Here is a 20,264-nt window from a genome sequence, read left to right as displayed (position 1 = left end):
ACCGAAATGGGAGTCCGAGGAAACGCAATTTAATCCGAGGACCCAGGGTTATTAAGTACGCCCCTGCATGTAGCAGTAGATAATATAACTATCTATATAGTTACATTATTTTGCGATAGTCAGCAATAAATTTCATTAACGGACTTATATATATTAGTGAATGATAGTGATAATACTAATTGTTTTACGCTAATCAATGAGGAACAAGATAGAACTTGTTCCAAACAATACATTATATTTAATCTTCGGTCTGTGTATATAATGTACTTATTATTAGGGGTATTATAATCAGTATTGTCTAGTGTGAATGAAATAGGGTTTAACGCCCTACTTGTACTTGTCTGTCCCAACCGGGTAACGGAGACTGGCATACATGCCATACAGTGTGCTATGAGGGGAAGTTTGCCAGGACAGCAATCGCATTCCAACTGTCTTGGGTTCTTTCATACACGTGAACGCCTCGGTTTTACGTACCACCCGAATAACTAGTTACACTTACTGTTCCGTGTCAGGTACTTCGTCCTGCACCACTGACAACGACCAAATCTCGACGATAGAACCCTTGACCAACTGGTTACTGAGCCAGCGCTTTGGACACTGGGCCACTCATAGCCTAAAACAAATTGCCATTAATGACCAACAGCGTTGCACGGGACGTATAGTATGTTTGTGAATGAGATTTTTTTTGTAGAGAATATCTTTATGAATGACACACCCCCATATACGTGAAAAGTTGTAATTTTATTACATGGAAAATAATTATGCGAAAGTTATTTTTATGTACTATGCAATTTCTTGTGCCATATTTCATTGTTTTCATAGATTATTGCATCAGGAAGTGACTTCCGATGTCAGAGCTGGATAAAAAAAAAGGGTTTAAAAAAAAAATAAATCACCGTTTTATAATTATATCATTATGTATACCGCACGAATATAAATCATGTCTCAAATTAAGCTTATAGCGTTAATTTTATATCTAACTGCTTTGATGTAACGTCATTTTTGTTTGACAGAAACGCCATCATGTGGGAATCATATTATTTCATGTCGTGGCAACGTAGTGTATAAATTTTGTACGTCAAATCCTTTTAGTTCATGACAGCTGACGAATGGCACAACGTATGACATGACGTTTACGTCATCAGAGTTGGCATATACATTTAAATTTCCTTTATTCCCTAAAAATTCAATACGCATACATCAAATCTTCAAAATAACAATAAACATTTTATTATCTTCTAAAATCAAAAGTATATAAACATTGATAAATAAATACAGAAAACTTATACGTCGAATTCATATGCCTACACAATATGCAAATATTAAAAAAAAAAAAAACAGAATTCAAATTTGATAAGAAATGTTTATTCCACGTATATATACATATCTCGATTTTTTTTTTTTAAAAAAAACCCCACAAAATTCAAATTTTATCTCAAATGTTTATTACTCGTATAATATATATATATATTTAAACAACCTTGACAATTAGCATTTTATTTATTTCATACGGATGTCATGAACCTGATTTCATATACGATCATCAACAAATATGATATTACGTTGTTAGTGCTATATACTAATAAACTATATGACGACCGATCCTATATTGGCACACATACATGTATGTCAAAAACATTAAAGCTTTTCTAGAAAACAAACGTCAAAATAAATCAAACTGACATTTGCGTTATATTTTTACGCTTCCTGGAAAAACGCCTGGATACTTCCTCTCTAGCTTATTTTTCTCTGTACAATAAATTTCCGATCATTACAGAAATTAATCCGTAATTTTAGGCCATTATATAATTTTTCTTTGATAAATGTTTTAATTATTGTTATCTCTTTCCAGTATAATTTTGTGAAAAGTCATTTTTGGTGAAAATTAAACAAATTAGTTCTATTAAATGACCACGTTTGTTGATCTTACAACTACCATGCTTACATAATTTAAATATTGATTTATAATGTGTGATTTAATGACCCCTACTGCACCTATTGACCAATAGGTTTATGATGCAAGGTGTGATAGATATATCGCTTATTTAATAGAACTCGCTATTCGTTATGTTCCGTTATTTGACAGTAGAGGCTTTTATGGGTAACAATGTCGTCCAGTCTGAATCAGTGAATGCCGTGTACAAGTAAACAATCGGTACTAATATTATATTCAGTTTAAAAAAAGTTTTGTTAAATTAAAATTTGAAATAAAAATTGATATCTAAAAGCGGGCACGTTTCATTTTTCTAAGAAGCCCAGAAAAGATTTATCATAAAAAGGCCTGCCTGATCTAGACTACACAGCTGATTACGTTGTTTTTACTGCGACGTAACCAAACTGACACGGGGTGCACGAGACACGCTCTAGTAATTACAGTACAATAAACCATTGTATGAGGTTGTTCGTGGTTTCTCAGGCCGCCCCATACTGTGGTGTGCTGCAATAAGTGTTAGATAGCTGTCAAAACACCTGGCTTCATTTTTCATTCCGTCAGACCGATCACTTCAGGAGAGGAGTTGAAATTACACTAATTACCTTTCTTGATTGATTAATTAATCAGAACAAATTTAATTACCGCCTCCGTAAAACTAACACTTGCAGCTTCAATCTTTTCACCTCACTTAATTAGCATTTGCCTTAAATTTATGATAGGCCTATATCTGACCAAATATTTTTTTAAATTTTTTTTAAGAACATATTTTGTTAAAAAATGGTTGTTTTAAACAATCAAAATAATTTAATAATCTTGATAGAGGATACTCGAAATTAAACATGATACTATTTTTTTTTTAACTGGAAATTAAACCAAGCAATTATTGTTCAATTAAAATAGAAAAGAGTCCAGAATAAAATACTAGATTTCAACTTTCTAAGAACATTTAGACAAATTAAAACACGTGTTTTAAAATTAAGTTTTGAGAAGGAAGGCCTTCAGTTGATGTTGATAAATTTAACATTATTGTTTGAAGGCATTTGGGTACAAAAATAACCCGATTTTGGATAATTCCACCCAATTATAGAATTAACCTTAGGATTAACTATTAAGACAATGCGTCATTGTTAGAAAAAGAACTTTTCGGAGCTTTGTTGAAAATGAGTCATGACTTGTCATCGTAGAGAGAACCTTCAAAACGCTAAAACAAAAATCATGACCACTGCACGTTTACAATAGGGAGGAGAAAGTAACAGCCACTAAAAACAATGAATTTATTTTAACTTTACTTCTATATGGATCTTGCAAACCGCGTGATCTGTGCCGCACCGAAAATCAATTTTGCACAGTTTCTGTCCTATTTGCGTTTTGTCACAATCGTTATTATTTTGTTAGATTTGAAAGTGGATTAAAGTTTGTTGTGATGCTATTCTCGACTTGCTGACGATTTGGTACACCCCTGCGCGAACTCGATGCGCAGTTGGTCACTACGTTGTCTGGATTCTTTGTGCCATACCTAGCATACCTTCATCCGAGTTCTCCAACTCTTAAATTTTGTTAGATTTAGTTCAGAGTTGTTTAAAGTTCATCTTCACATCAAGAATAGTCAGGGTAAGCCATTTTTAGTCATAATTTTTCTTTAAAATGTCTTATAAATGAGAAATAAGCTCGGGTATGATCGAAATGTCCGTGCGATCTTCGAATCTCTCAAATTTTTGTCATTCTTTTAGTAAGGACTTCCGGAAAATAGCTGACGTTTCGGAGTGTTGTGGAATCGCCGATCATACAACAATATGAATCGGAATATCATATCTTGTGTTTTCAAAAGAGAGGATTATACTTATTCAAGAAATAAGTTAGCGAGGGCTGACCTAGATTTGGAAATACAAGCAAGGCATGATGGCAAAGCTGAGCAAATCTGCCCGGTTGAAACGAGCTGGGAGTGGGAAAACAACACATAGCTTGTAGCCAGCAGTCTATGGAGGCTATGGGTATGACGTGCAATACTCGTGTTGGCTTTCACTGGCTGGTGTGGAAATATATGACCCAAAATTCGACCAGACAGTTCTGTGAACAGGAATGGATATTCTCAAGTCATTAAATGGTGATGGAATTATGAACGATTGTGTTGTCATTATTCGTAAATGAAGGAATATTATCAGACTATGAAACCGACTGATTTGTTAATATTTGACAGTGAGTTTTAACAATAGAATGACAGGTGCTGTGGAAATCAGAAATAGTTTTTTTTTTGTTTCTTTTCACCTGCCCAAGAGAAATTGAGTAAGAATAAGATCCCATTGAATAACTACAATCCTATGATTTTACATTACACACATCCATTCAGTTGATTTGATATGGGTATATTATAGATTGATGAATTAGGCCCAATTAAAATTTTATTAAAGTATTGTACATAATAATATTTGAAAGGCATCTAATTCGATTACAAATTTTGTTACCCAGCTGTCAATGTCAAATTAAAAAAAAAATAATATTCCTAAACTACATTTGTAGGTACCGGTACCTGGCATGTATGTATGTAAGCATATTCAAAATATATTACATGTGACTGAAGATAATTTGATTTATTTGAAAGATAATTAGTTGAATAATTTCATGAATAACTTATTATAATCAATTAACAATTTATACATAATTCCATTAAAAATAAGCATTGCTGATGTTATGAAATACATGTACTTGTAAAATTATAACTTGATACTAAATCATTCATTTTGTAGGCCAACTGATTATATTTTGGGGGGTCTTAATAAATCTTGTTATCAGAAATAATATTTGAAAGTCTACTAAACAAATTTTACTAGAGCAAAAGCACCAACACAGTAACAAACAGATTTCAATATAGCTGCGGCCTGCGACCATTCAAATGATTGTGTCCCACTTTTAATAAGCACGTTAAGGACAGGTTTAAACTACAGCTGTGATTAGTGAATTACTTTTATGTATATCAAAAGAAAATTGATTCGTTGAAAGTAAATTCTTACCAAGGTCGGGAGTAAAACGTATAGTGTATGGTACATACATTATTAGGTTTTTTTTATGTGTTCTATGACTTCTATGCTAGGGATAGTTACACCCTAAGCTAACTAATTTATAATATCAGAATTTTATGAAACACAGACCTGTATGAAAATAGTATGTTGACATAATTTAACCAAAAAAATAATGTTTTGAAAATAATATTTAAAGATAGGTTAATTTGAAGTTCTTTACATTTGATAAGATTGTAAACTGTTTTATACTGTTCAGAGCTATTTAATATTCAGAATGGTTGAATTAGAAATCTGTAATATTTCATACAAGTGCCAATATGATGGGTCAGGTGGCTTATATGAAATTGTATCCAAAATTGATAGTGTATTTATTTAAAAAAAAATTATTTGGTTAAATGAATTTACATTAAAGTTTTGGAAAATATTGAATTAACAGTCCCAGATTTTTGACGTCATCTGTTGATACAGCTGAGTAAAAGTATGCAAGTAAAAAGTCAAAATGTATAGATATTACGTCTGTGTAATTAAGTAAAAGTTCATTTTGATTCTACATTAATAATACATAAATTAAATAAATATTATTTTAGGAACATAATGTATTGCATTTTATAAAACAAGTTAAAAAAAACCCAATCATTTTTGCCTGTTTCGCTCAAGGAGTAATGATATACATTTACCAGGTTTAATCCTGTCTCACCACACCATTTAGACCTTGTTATTCTTAATGTGGATTCTGTCAGGCCTTACCCTAACAGGCCTAACAGTAATCTTCATTAGCCCAACCTGAGCAGAAAAGTAGGACATTAATAAACCACATTTGACATTTCTTTTGATTTCTTAACAGTAAGTAGTATTACATCCAATGTATCTGTATCAACTTGTACATGTATATTACACTGTGTGTGTATTACTAATTCATGTGTATAGGCAACTTATAAACATATACACTGTGTATTACTAATTATGTACAGTACAGGTACATGTATGGCTAATTGTTTATTAAGTAGATGTTAACATATATGGGTATAGATTTGCCTGTGTATTGAGTATATTAATTTATTACTAGGTTAGGTAAACATGTCAGTTCAATTCAGTTTCTGTTTTAATTAGATTTTTGATCATGGATAATGTGGTGTGAACATTTTGTTGTTTATCTTAAATAAAGTCCCATTTCTTGTTTATGGCTAATTATAACACAGGGTGTAAACAATTCCCTGAATCTTAAACGTACCTGAAGTAGTAGTTGATTAAAAATAGAAATCTGGGAATTATAGTAATCATTTTCCGGAAATAACATCATCGTTAATATAGATTTAAATGTACATATCTGGGCGCTGGCCAAATAACAAGAAGGGTCTCAGTTCGATCCAGGTGTTGGACAAGCAAGATCCTCCGGAATTTCCAGCAGGTTTCCACTTTTTAGTTGTACAGGGTGGCCAGGCTATGAAAATAACATCTAGTTGTTTCAATGGTACAATAAACAGTTGCACCCATGAACTCTATGACGTTCACTGAAAACATGACCTTGATTAAAATCTTTAATAGTTTATGGTCATATTGTTGTGAAACATTGTCATGTACATCTTGAACTAATAAGTGTATCAATTTAATGATAAATCAACTGCATTGGCATTGATAAATTAAAGGGGTGTTATGATTATCCACCGCCATCCCCTCTTTTACCCATGGATACAGCAATCAATTGGTCCCTTTGACCGTAACATGATCACTTCCTGCTTCGACTCTAAACTCTTTCAGAAAAAGGTTCTTTCAAAAAAAGGATGGGTAAGCCCCAGGTTGAAAACGTGTAAACCTAATGGCTATGTTTAATATTGCATAATGACTATAAAGATATAAGGGTAGGCTATTATCATCAATCTTGATAATATAAAGTAATGGTTAATAATAAATGTACATGCCACATAATGTTACTAAACAAGCTGGAGATTATTTTCACATAAATTTCAAATAGAAAACACACTGCATGTATTGAATGCTGAAATGGAAAACTCCATCATGAGATAAAGATGGAAAAGACTCGTTCTTCTTTTGATATTAACACACATGCAAATATTATTTTTTTATAAAAATCAAATTGATATTAAAATGAAGCAGTTTTCACAAATCTGCAGAAAGACTAAAAAAACATTATATAGAGTTATTTCAAAATAGATTCTAAACCAGAATAACCCAGAATAAATTATCTAGTAATTTACATTATGTGATGTATGAAATAGTGATTTACATTATGTGATGTGTGAACCATGACTTATATTAACTAATAATTTGTCCATGAAACATGATAGGTAGGTAGGAGTGGTTTGATAGGTTTTTATTGTAATATCTAATAAAGTGGCATGGCTATACAACCATGAAGCCTTGTCAAACTTTCCCATACTCATAATAAAAGAAAATCTAGTGATCAGTCTGACCTGTTTTCAATTTGTAGGGTATATGAATTATATATTTTCTACTTTATAGTACAAATAAATGTCATGTTATTAGCCAATATTCTTATTTTATTAACTAGACTGTTTGTAATAGGATATTTAATAGCAGCTTATTTCATTTACAGTGTATCAGTTGTTCATTTATTTATATCAAATTATGACTTAAGTGCAAAGCACAAATTTGAGAAATAATATTTTATAATATTTTAGAGGAGTAGGCATTCCCTGTCTTGTGCCTTTCACCTGCCATTTGCAGTTCCGTTACCATTTATTCTTGTCCTCATTAACCAGTGAGTTGGTGTAGAAAAGCAGGACGTTAAAAACCCCATTTCTTTTATTGATGCATCCGTTTGGTTACGGTACTTTTGGTATAAACTCACACATTTGAAGAATTTATAGGAGATTTGCTACATGGAATTTTTGTTGAGTGGATTTCAGAGATATGCTTTTAAATGGTGGGGAGTTGGCAGTTGGGTGGCCGGATGGTTAACATGTGAATGTTGTATAAGAAGGTCTGTCATTGAGTCATGTGGCATGGTTTCAATTCCCCGCTTATACGTGACAAGGAGTAGGGATGCCTGTCAACCTTGTTGGTTTTCTCCGGGTCTTCCAGTTTCCACCCACTGCTAAAGCTCTTACGTGCAAGTGAATTATTGAAATAAAATGGAACCATATATTAGTCCTGAAATGACCTAGTTTGTGTCAAACGGGCTGTTAAACCTCCTTTCTCTCTCCCCCTTCAAATGGTGATTGTGCACTGACAAAATGTTATGCTCCAGTCCAGTGATTCTCAACCAGTGTGCCGTGGCACCCAGTGTGCCGCGAGATCTTCCTAAGTGTGCCGCGAAATTTTGAACTGTACACTAAAAACCACATGATCTCAATTGAGTATTTACTGGTGTTTACTGGTAACTTCATAGATGCGTTTTTCTTTATTTAGTTTCTGTCACTCTATGTGTCCATGACTAGTCCATGTCTACGGTTGTATGCCGTCTATGACTTGTCATGTTTTTATTTTGCAAAATTCAGATATTTTTCATATATATATTTAGCCAATTGTGCCACTATTTTTTCATATGTTCCAAGGTGTGCCGTTGGCAAATAAAGGTTGAGAACCACTGCTCTAGTCTATTGAACATTTTAAACTTATGCGAGGCATATATTAAAAATATCAATAAAAAAAAAGGTAACAGGAAAAAATATCAATCTACATGTATTCAGAACAACATGACAATCACTGAATCTAACAATGTTGTGTGCCTTATATCCAGAGCTTGCTCAGCCCTGCCTTAGTAGTTTATATATTGTTATCAATGTATTGTATTAAAGTACAGAGATCGGTTTCATGAAATTTTATTGTTTTCTTGTATTTTGCAGGTTACAAGATTTAAAAAGACGCAATGTCGTCAACGTGGAACAGTAACTCAGAGAACTCGCATTCAGAAGCTCCGCCCTCAAATGGTAATAATAACAATGATAAAGATATGGAAGATTTACAAGATGCGGAAGGTGTATGGAGTCCTGATATAGAACAAAGTTTTCAAGAAGCATTAGCCATTTATCCTCCATGTGGGCGGAGAAAAATTATTCTTTCTGATGAAGGAAAAATGTATGGTAAGTAATTCAGTTATAGATCAAATTGAATTCCTTTCAATACGGTACTGTGAGAGAGGCAGACAGAAGATCATCAGTCATTTCAGAGGACAGAATTTCTGTTAAAACTTGTACAAAGTTTCAATTTCTGGCCTTCAACTCAAAAGGACAGCAGAGGAAAGAATTTCTCTTACTTCACAAATTTCAATTTTTGGCCTTTTTGAGTAAAAACTTTCAAAATAACAGCAGGGGAAAGACTCTCTCTCAATAAAACTTTCGCAAATTTTCATAATCTGCCTTTCAAGTAAAAAGCTTACTTTCGTACTTTCAACATTTATTATTAAAGAGTAAATCTCCTAGCAACATCCCTTCATCATATCTCATAAAATATAAACCAGCCATTCATCATCTCAAAATAAAAATATCCACTTGTGTGGTCGTATAATTGCATTTTAATATTTTTTCCAATTATTTATATGTGACTTGACACCAGATTGTCTACACTAAATCCTTCCCTAGGTATATTAAGTGCAGATTATCTTGTATGATAAAGAATGTGTCCTAAATTGTAGCCTGCTGTGATAGTTTTATGTTAAAGTGCAATCACTTCCATTTGTCATATTGTTTGCTGGTATATTCAATAATAAAATGTGTTTTTGGATTAGGAATTGATGCTGGTTCCTTGGACAATTATGCATCAATTTGTCAGACTTCCAATATGGCAGCGGTAAAATGTAATTAATGGTTAAGAATTTTGTTCATCAGAAAAAGAATATTTAATTGAACTGCCTATTTTGGTACCTTAATGGAGACTTCAAGTCTATTTACCAAAGACCCCTAAGTGAAGTGGATTATTGAATTAAAATTGTGCCATAGGTTAGTCCCGATATGAGTTTGTGTTGAGTGGACGTTAAACAAATAATTAAGCTACCCATCATGTCACTGACTGACTTGAGGTAATAATTCAGGCTTTATCAGGCCAAATTCTTTCATCAATCATTTTGTTTGGCAGAGATTTGTCTCTTTTATTGATATTTCTAATGCATGTGCAGCAGAATAACTTCAGAGTGCCTTAAATTTTATCAGATGCATGTTAAATTGTTATTTCGAAGCCATCCAGTTGATTTGTTTGCGACTTAACATTATTCTACTTATATTTGCTTGTTTTGTCAAAATTTATGACGTGTCTTGCTGACCCAGGTTTCTGTATTTTGATCAAAAAAAATTTTTTGTTGTTGCTTATTTTCTCCTGAGATACATTGACAGCTGTGATGTGACATGTCTCATGACACTTTTTCAAAATTTTGATTCAAAAGAGTTAGATAAATTTGAGAGGTAGCACCATAATCTGGCTAGAAACCTACACACCTTTTAACTGTTTTTGTCTGGTGTCTTAAAGAAAGTCGACCATTTTGTTTACTAAGTTTTAATTTGCCTCATCTGAACTATAAAAATAGAAATGTCAACAGAAGTAAGCAGGTTTAGAGGCACGAGACACAAGAGCTTTTTAGAAGCCAAAGGTTGAAAATGAAGTAAAAGTCATGTACAAATCTATTATTAATTATCAACTTGGTAAGCTTTGTTTAAGAAAGTGGAGAGAAATGCTGAAGTCAGCTTTTGTTGATTTAGTCAAGTTTGTAAATAAACCCTAGTTGAAAATTTATATGTGTAAACTTTTAGGATGCTGACACTGTTAATTACGTAGTATATATACATGTAAATATTATTTTAATACTTAAAGATGCATTAGGCCAAGAAAATAGGGTTCAAATTTTTGATTTTTTTCATACGATTTGTATTATCTATTTCCTGGCATTTCTAGGTTGATTACTGAGTAGTGTTCCTGAAAATAAGACCGGAGTTACAGTGTTGGAATTTCTCTACAAAAATGCATGCCAAGACTGAGTTATAGGGTCTGGAATATGAGAGAAAAACTTTAGGGTCGGTGTCGACAAAAAAAAAATGATAGTTTAAAAATAGATAATGAAAAATGACCTTAATCTGAGCGAAGTTATTAATGTTTGAAGTTTTGACAAGAAATAGTATGGATTGTCAAGTGCCATGATGTCTCAATGAAGATATGGCAGACATTGGCTAATTCACTCAATATTTCAGTCATCTGATGATCTAGAGAGTTGATTATCGGCTTTTCATCTGAATAAATGTCTACATAATAATTTATATAACATTTGAAGCCTAGAAAGAGAGATTTAATGTCCACTCGATACTAGGGAATTTCGAGACTAAAATATGGTTCAATTTTACTTCAATATTTTGCATGCACGAAGGGATCTTTAGCAATGGGAGGAAACCGGAGGACCCGGAGAAAACACATGAGGTTGGACAGGTGACTTTACTCTTTGTCATCTACAAGCAAGGAATTGAAAGCATGCTACTTGATTCAATGACAGACCTTATGATGCAACGCACACATGTTAACCATTCGACTGAAGCCAGAAGAAAGACCTGCAATGGGCAGATTTAGCTATAACATACATCTTTAATAGTTTCCAGTGAGTTTTTGAATCGAATACGTGTACCAAACTAAAGATCTAATTGTAAACCAAATTTAATACCACCATTGTACCATCTTTTTAAAGAATATACTTGTGCTTATCTTATAAACTTGGTAGAATTGCACCAAGCCAAAGATCTAATTGTAAATCAAATTTAATACCAATATGTTATCTTCTAATCTTAAAGAATACACTTGGTGCTTTATGAATTGGCAGAATGTATGCATTGATTATCTCTACTTTATCTTCACCAATTTTAAAAATTTACAGCAAAAAAAAAGTGTACTAGTACTTTATTTCATTTTGTTTACATTCTTCACAATAAGATACACAAAAGCTACTAGCTGAACACATGATGTAAAATATTGTTACATATATTGATCAACACACTGATGCATATCAAATATTGGTGAATATATTCTGATATATAGTTTGAGATAACTGAATTGCATGTTGCCCAATAGAATGGAACCAAAGATAAACATCTCTCTACCACCTTTTATCATTATGTAGAATAGAGAATAATATCAATTCAAACCAATGTTCCTCTTAATGTACATGTAACAAGCGATAATTATACACAATGTAAAATGGCCTAGTTCAGACATGCTTAGTATTAGGTCATTGCCCTTGTTACCGCAGTAATATATATTGATGCATTGATTGTAATGTAAATATTATTAAAAAAAAAACAACAAGGCATAAAGACTCCCAAGACAGATGACTTAAATGAATATTCTGGTTTTGACTTAAAAATATATAATACAATGTCGGTATTACGGTTCATGATCTCTTTCTTTCCCAATTACTAGAGCAGAGATTTCACAGTTATCATATACCCCCCCCCCCCCCACCACATCCTAGTTATCAAAGAAATTGTTTAAGAGTCAGCGAAGTCTCAACTAATAGCAATTCAGTTGGGAAGAAAAATTTAATATTCATGAAGAAGTATATGAGAAAGTGTGCAGCAGTGGCTCTGTAAGGCGCTGGCCTGTTAATCAGGAAATCTCCAGTACTTTTTTAGGTTGGTTTCCCTTTGCTTGTCAGTGTTGCAGGATGTAGGGCCTAGTAGGGAACAGTGTCTAGTCATTTGGATAAGACACAAAACCAATGAACCATGCTGTCCGGGCAAAATTTCCCTCATAGCACATTGCACAGAGATGTTCGTCTTCATTAGTCTAATTGGAGCAGAATATTAGGACTTTAAACCCCATTTCGATTCCCCACTTGTGTGTGACAAGGAGTACGGTTGTCTGTCCAACCTCATGCATTTTCACCCAGTCCTCTCGTTTCCTCCCACAGCTGAAAAACTACACGCAAACGGATTATTGAAATAAAATTGAACCATATTATGTTAGTCCTGAAAGGGCCTAGTTTATATCGAGTAGACATTAAACCCCATTTCTCTCTCTCTCTCTCATATTTGAATTCACTACTGCTGTTTAAGGTCTGTATATGTGTGTGTATATATCGTATAACAATGAAATTGATTGAAAATAGTTTATATTGATCAGTTCATTGAAAACATGGTTACACATAATAAAATATTGATGCATTTGATTAATGTGCCTCATTTATAAGCTACAAGTTATATTTAGACTTTTAAATTACTAGCAATTATAGATTCCACGAGGACCACTACTCCTATTAGTCTACGAACTTGACTGATTTACAAACAATTAGATGCATTATGGTTCTAATGGAAACTAATCAGCCATATTTTTACTTTACTCTACTTATATTAGCAATTATTTCCGCAATGGCTCAGTGAGTAAGGCACTGGCTCACTTACCAGGAAGACAATGGTTAAATCCTGGTGTTGGTCGAGAAAGTTCATCCGGATTTTCATTAGCCCAGTCAGTGCAGAAAAGTAGGATGTTAAACCCCATTTCATTTCCTATTGTCTCACTATGTTTTGTTTTCATATTTTATATCCTAATAATAATCAGTTAAATAAGTCAGTGTTATAATTGAGAATGTGGTTTATTATAGCTAAGGCCAAACTAATTTAATTTTCTGTTCTTCATTTCAAAACTTACAAATTTGAAACTAAAAGCTTTCGAACAGTGCTACCAAGTACTTTTGGTTTTTACATTAGTCTTTTTGCCCAAAGGAATAAGAAGAAAATTTTAACAGGTGTTCTGGAAAATCAAATTGGTGTGGCCTAAGAATGAATAACTAATGATGCAATGCAAAGTCAAAGTAGTATTTTTATTTTGTTGTAAATGCAAGAAGAAAGACTGCGTGTATGTGTGTGTTGAATAATGAATGCCATGATCAAACCTCTAGATTGAACACTTCAGTTGTCAAAGTAGAAAAGCTTTTGATGTAGAGTTACAGTACCGTACCAATTTAATTTGTTAAAACATCTCAAAGACCTCACATTCATAGACTTGATTCTGCAATGCTGCATATCTTTTACAGAAGAATAATGCTTTGGTATTAAATATTGTTGTTGTTTGAGGGTTTTTTTTTTTTTTATTCTTCTTTGCTTTCCCCTTTATTTCTATTCTTCTTTGGTTGCTTAATGTCAGTGGTGCACTGCACAGCAGAGGATCTGATAAGGAAACATGTCTGTTCATTCAGAGTTTGGATGATACGATAAATGGAGGTCCTGTGTACACGTAAAAAATTGACAGGGGGAATTCAATGAAGATTAGAGAGAAGAGCTGCTGTCCTGGCTGAAATTCCTAATAGCATATTATGATATTATGTGTCATATGTTTGTCTTCATTCGCTCAGTTTGTGCAGAAAAGTAGGATGTTAAACCATATTTCCGTTAATATCTATAGAACAGGAAACAATTGACACTACAGCTTAATCTCCTAATATTTAAAATTGTTGTATGATTATTAATATATTTAATCAATAGCTATTACTAAGCTGTGTTTATGACATAAATAATGTATGGTACAGTGTATGATCAAAATGATAATTCATTCATTATTTACTCAAAGATCACATTTGAACAAGATCAGTAAAAGTGAGAAAATTATGGAAAACAAAAATGGTTCATCACAGTTTTGATCTATTTTGCATCTGCATTTTAAACAGTTGTTAATGCACAGTTTATTTCACTATGGCTTAAAGATGCATTATGCAGGAGCTAAATCTGCCTATTTCAGGTTTTTCTTTAGGCCTTAAATGTTATATAAATTATTAATTAGACATTTATTAACTTGACAAGACCATAATCAACTCTCGATGCTATTGAATGCTTGAGATTTTCAACAGATTTAAACACGATTAGTGGTTAATGATTTAAATAAAAATGGATGATCAAGACATCGTTTACTATCGTAACAGTAGCAATGACAATTGAGAATCCCCATTCTCCAAACAGCCCTAACGTCATTCATAATGAAGCAATTTGACTGAAATTTTTAAGACATTCCCTTTTCATTATCTAGTTTTTATCTATTATAGCGAGAACTGTCAGCTCTTACATAAATCTTACATAATGCCTCTTTAAGATAAGTTTGTAATTATTTGTTACACCCATTCCAAGACATGAGATACAATGTAACCTCCTTTAGTCGAACAGTTAGGTTTTTGCTTAAAACAACCAATAGCTTAGTAGGGAATCGCTTCAGTGGGGTGCCCTATGATAACGAGAAAGACAATTACTTTCAATAGATAAATTAAAATCAATTTTAAAAAAACCCAAACAAAAACAGGTAAATAATTATAATATTATAATATTGTAGCTATTCATTGTAAATTAAAGATGATGGCAATATAAACAGTAAAAGTGGCAGCACATGGATAATTTAAAGAAAATAAACTCCCTCCTTTTCTTGAACTAAACTATGGAAATCTACGAATTTTACTTTGATAGACAGATACATATTTACCAATTTTGGTTATGTCCATCGTTTCAAAGTGTTCCCTCCCTGTCAAAACCCGTTTGCCCACCCGCTGCTCATGCTCATAGAATTAAAGTGTCTTCAACTCGTGATATATGCAGCCACATGCTTCTATACTTTCTCGCTTACCTTGATATATTGTTGCCTACAACAACGAGTATAAATTTCTCAACAGCATAGAACAATGCCGTTAATTCTTATTTATTCTACATTGCAATAGATATACACTTTATAAACTTAAGTTTATAAATGCATTTTAGAATTAGATAAAAAAAAAAAATAAGCTCACTTGTCACACGTAATTAAATTAATGAAAAATTATTTTTTTTATGCACATGTACAGTATTCTAATTCTGTATTAAAAAGTTAATTTGAAGATTATATGCAAATTAGATGAATTTTAAGAGATCCATGTTGAAACAAGTATTAATTTATTTCCTGTGAGGTTATGAGTAATGAGATAGAAAAGGCCTCAGGGCCTTTATAAAAGCTGATCTTTAGTCATGACATTAAAATCAACCACATAGATTTCAATAGCTGTAAATAAATACCCAGGTATGTCTTCGTCTAAATATTCTAGTTTGCAAAGTTTTATTTATCTTGAAAAGTTATCAAATAGATTGGATGCAACTTTTTGTCTTATTAAAGGATTCATTTGTTGGATAATAATGAATAGTTTTTGTTGACATTGCATATTTAGTTATGCATGGTTTTAATGTTATTGAATTCTGCAACGGCTTGAAGCAGATAGCTGAGTAAGGTCATAAAATATTAATCTGTTGTGTGTAGTTATATTGTCATCTTACAAATGACAACCTGTGAAATTTTGAGCTTTTAATTTTATTGAGTTATTGATACAGGGTTTTAGAATGATCTCAAATTAATCGTTTTCAACTTGAGATAATTAATTTGCTCAAATAAATATACATTAATGAAACCAAAAAATAACTGCTTTCTTCAATGAAGTATTTCTGCAAAAAAACTAATAAAATCTCAAAATTGATGCATGCAAAAGAACATTTGACAATTGGAATTCAAAATAAAACTAGGCGATAATGCCGCTGTCTGGGCAAAAATTCACCTCATAGCACACTGTATGGCATATGCTCTTCTTCATTAGCCCAGTTGGTGCAGAAAAATAGGATGTGAAACCTCATTTCATTTATTTCATTTCATATTAATATTACCCTTGGGGCTTCATTGAGATGAACTGCATTTATTAAAATGATTTCAGTCAGTGTTATGGCTTTATGAGACAATTCTGTTTCTTGAAAGATATTTTGAAAATACTGCAATTGAATCAGTAGTGTTGCACTAAGTGATTTTCCTCTTTAAATTGTATAATGTGCATGTGTACTTCACCTTAAAGTTAAAGATTGGCATATATACCTGTTTTCTTCGACTAAATGAAAAGCTGTGCTTTTATCACTTTTAAGCTAGAAAGATTGTTTATGTGACTTGCTAGTATTACAAGTGTTTGTTTGATCCTGTTGGAAGTTGTACACATATTTTTTTAGTCAGGTCTGAGGTATTACTTATTCATAAATGTTGGGTTAAATCGTGGGATGTTAAGAATAAGGTTATTTTCTTGAATTTTTAGCAGGGAGGAAGGGCTATTTTAGGTGGCTGAATGGTCCAATATGTGTACTTTAGATCATAAGATCTGTCTTTGAGTCACTGTTTTGATGCCACACTTGTACATGACAAGGTGTAGGATTGTCTGCCTAACCTCATGGGTCCATCAGGTTTCCTCCCACTGCTAAAATAAAATTGTTAGTCTCAAAATAACCTAGTTTGTGTTGAGTGGCTGTTAAACCCCATTTCTCTCTCCTCCTTGAATTTTATATAATATTTTGTTATTTGCAATGTTATAATGAAGGATCTTAAGTGAGACTAAATCATTGCAGGGCAATATATTTCTCAACAGGTAAACAAACTGGTTAATGGTTGGCTAATCTTAACCTTTTAAATATAGTGGTTGATAGTTGGAGGGTCACTGTGTAGTCCTGTATATTGGTAGATAAAGCTAAGGTATGAGTCATACCACACCAACGATGAGTAATACCCCAAATTAGGCAACTGGGCCAACACAATAAATACACACACTTCTCTCTCTACAACAGTTATCAATCCTCTTTATACTCTGTTTCTTTATAGTTCACTTGACCTATACTCTGTTTATATGTAAGCCTTTGAGAAGGTGATAATATTCTATGTATTATGAGCTATAAAGTCATTTAATGTTATGTATTATATGTACATGTATGTGTATATACATATAATTTAATATGAAAAGGGCAAAAGACACACATCTTGACAGTTGTTTAACTGTAGATCCTGTTACAAGAGAGGTTAAAACTTGCTCTCTATACAGAGACTTTAAATGTCATGTTGACCATTTTATAACATAAATGTGTGAAAAGTCTGAAAATAAAACCTAAACACAACACAAAATTAAATGAAAGTTCTGAATTGTAATTTCTTAAATTGAGGCTTGAATTTTCAATTAATTGTGTAAAAATGAAGCTACTATCTTCCCTATGACCTTGTCATTTTCGTTATGCATGGTACGGACACTTGCACTTTAGATCATAAGGCCTGTCATTGAGACAAATAGCATTGGTTAAATCCCACTTTTGTATGTGATGAGGAGTACGGTCACCTGTCCAACCTTGTTGGCTTTCTCCTGGTCCTCCGGTTTCCTGCCTGCAGCTAAAAATTTAAATGAAATAAAGCCATGTTAGTCCAGGAATTACATGATTTGTGTCAAGTGGACAATAAACCTTATTTCTCTCTCTCTCTCTTCCTAGAATCATTTTTCCAATAGTGTTTTATATTTGCGAATATTTGATTGAATATATATGGTATGATTGAATATATATGGTATGTGAAAGTTATTATATGAAAGTATTTGAATAAAGTTATTGTGATAGTTGACAGTGTAATACTGTGATTATATAGTTGACGTGTAGGTGTATTAAACAATAGATTGATTGTTGAACAATTTAACAACCAGGATATAACATTATACTATTATAGCAATATAGTACCGGTATGGTGAACTACTTTCAATATGAATATAATAATGTCCGCTTTAAATGTTCTTACAATGATGTCAGCCATGTGAATTTTCTTCGGTTTCCTCCCACTCATAAAGACGCTTACACGCAAGCGAATTATTGAAATAAAATCGAATAATATATATAAGTCCTGAAATGACCTAGTTTGTGTTGAGTGAGCGTTATACTCCATTTCTCTCTCGTACAATGAAGAGAAAAGTACATGAATGCTGATAATAAAATCTCTAGGCTATTCAATGGATTAGACAACGCCTGTCATATCTGTGTTAAATGATATAATGTCGGTGAAGCCAAAATTCTCTAAACAATGCCTGACATCACTCACGAGAACTGTCGATATTTTTATATATTATAAAGTCTTATTTTAATTTAAAGTAATACAAATTTTAAATTAAAACACATTTAATTACCAGTAGATCTGCTGTCTGAAACCTGATATAAGTAACCATACATGAACTATTGTAGCAAGAATGGCCAGATCTTTATCTATAAATATAAATAATTTAAATATTGAATCATAAAATTACTTGTTGAGATTTTCAGTTCAGACATAATTTATTATATTTGTGCATTCTATAGAGATAGACAGATAGGTGCTTGGTAATACTTGCATCATTACTTTCTGCAAGATCAAATTCCAACACCTTTGATGTTTTAAATGTTTATGAACATTATTATTAAGTTTGCATGTAATAGATGGCTTAGATATACAATATTTTCTCCATCTTCATTAGCCCAGCCGGTGCAGAAAAGTAGGACATTAAACCCCTTTTCATTTTCATATCAATTTTTTCTTTGGAATGGCCGAAAAACCAAGGTCCTGTGTATATGGTGGCATGCACATGAAAGAAGCCTTGACAATTGGAATTTGAAATAAGAGTAGACTGGAGCACCAATTTCCAGACTTTCTTTTTTTTTTCATTTCATTTGTTAGTTTAGTTAAATATTTTGACAATTCTCTAGTCTACACATGCAAAAGAATGGATGAAGTCTGTATTTCTTCGCAATGGTGATTGATTGTTTTATTTTCAATGTTTTTTTTTTTATTATCTGATTTCAGGTAGAAATGAATTAATTGCCAGATATATCAAATTACGAACCGGTAAAACAAGAACAAGAAAACAAGTGTCCAGTCATATCCAAGTTTTAGCTCGCAGGAAATCGAAAGAGATCCAAGCGCAGCTTAAGGTACCGGTAATAACAAATTTTGATTATTCATCTTTTATTCTATACTGTCTTTCATTCATAAGAAAACCAGAACAATTCCAAGAGATAATTGGAGAAAAATGGAGAGACATAGTAAATTCATCTACAGGTGTATATGTATAGAAGTCAGGAGGCATGATATTTGGTTTTATTCATGAAACAAAACAAAGCCTCTTTGATCAATTTTCACTTTAAAATCCTATCCTTGGAAAAATCTTACTGAATAGGAGCCGTGTTGGCTCAGTGAGTAGGATGCAGGCTCATTAAACAGGAGGTCTCGGGTTCACTCTCGGTGTTTTCCTAGAAAGTTTCTAGGGGTTTTCTGACATAGTGTTGGTCAAGATTTTCCAGCACAATTTTTCCTAGTCAGTGGTGAAGGATAGATGGCCTGGCAATGACTGTGTCTACACCTTCGGATGGAACAATGAACTGCGGTCCTGTGTACACATTCACTTGCAAGTAAAAGATCCCATGATGACCGGAATTCATAATAAAAGTAGGCAGTAGCGCTGTTGTCAAGACAAAATTTCCCTCGTCGCACACTATATAACATATGTCCATCTCAGTCGATGCAGAAAAGTAGGACGTTAAACCCCCCCTTTC

At 32.6% G+C, this 20,264-nt stretch overlaps 1 protein-coding gene across 11 annotated transcripts in view; it reads left to right on the top strand.

The window, feature by feature from the left end:
• Positions 1–3,385: 3,385 nt before the first annotated feature.
• The window catches only part of LOC126812462 (transcriptional enhancer factor TEF-1), a 30,559-nt gene continuing 13,680 nt past the window's right edge, over positions 3,386–20,264 (top strand). For 2 of the 11 annotated variants that reach the window (XM_050538867.2, XM_050538865.2), the window contains exons 1-3: positions 3,388–3,544; positions 8,778–9,014; positions 19,516–19,643. In XM_050538867.2, coding sequence (XP_050394824.1) covers positions 8,801–9,014; positions 19,516–19,643 — 342 coding nt within the window. In that variant the 5' untranslated portion in view covers positions 3,388–3,544; positions 8,778–8,800. Of the gene's footprint in view, positions 3,545–3,663; positions 4,217–8,777; positions 9,015–15,829; positions 15,931–19,515; positions 19,650–20,264 lie in introns of those variants that run through there. The other 9 variants (XM_050538860.2, XM_050538866.2, XM_050538869.2 and 6 more) reach the window with 9 other exon arrangements.

Source organism: Patella vulgata, chromosome 2 (assembly GCF_932274485.2).
Source record: "Patella vulgata chromosome 2, xgPatVulg1.2, whole genome shotgun sequence".
NCBI lineage: Eukaryota > Metazoa > Mollusca > Gastropoda > Patellidae > Patella > Patella vulgata.
This window is presented reverse-complemented; position numbering and strand designations above follow the sequence as displayed.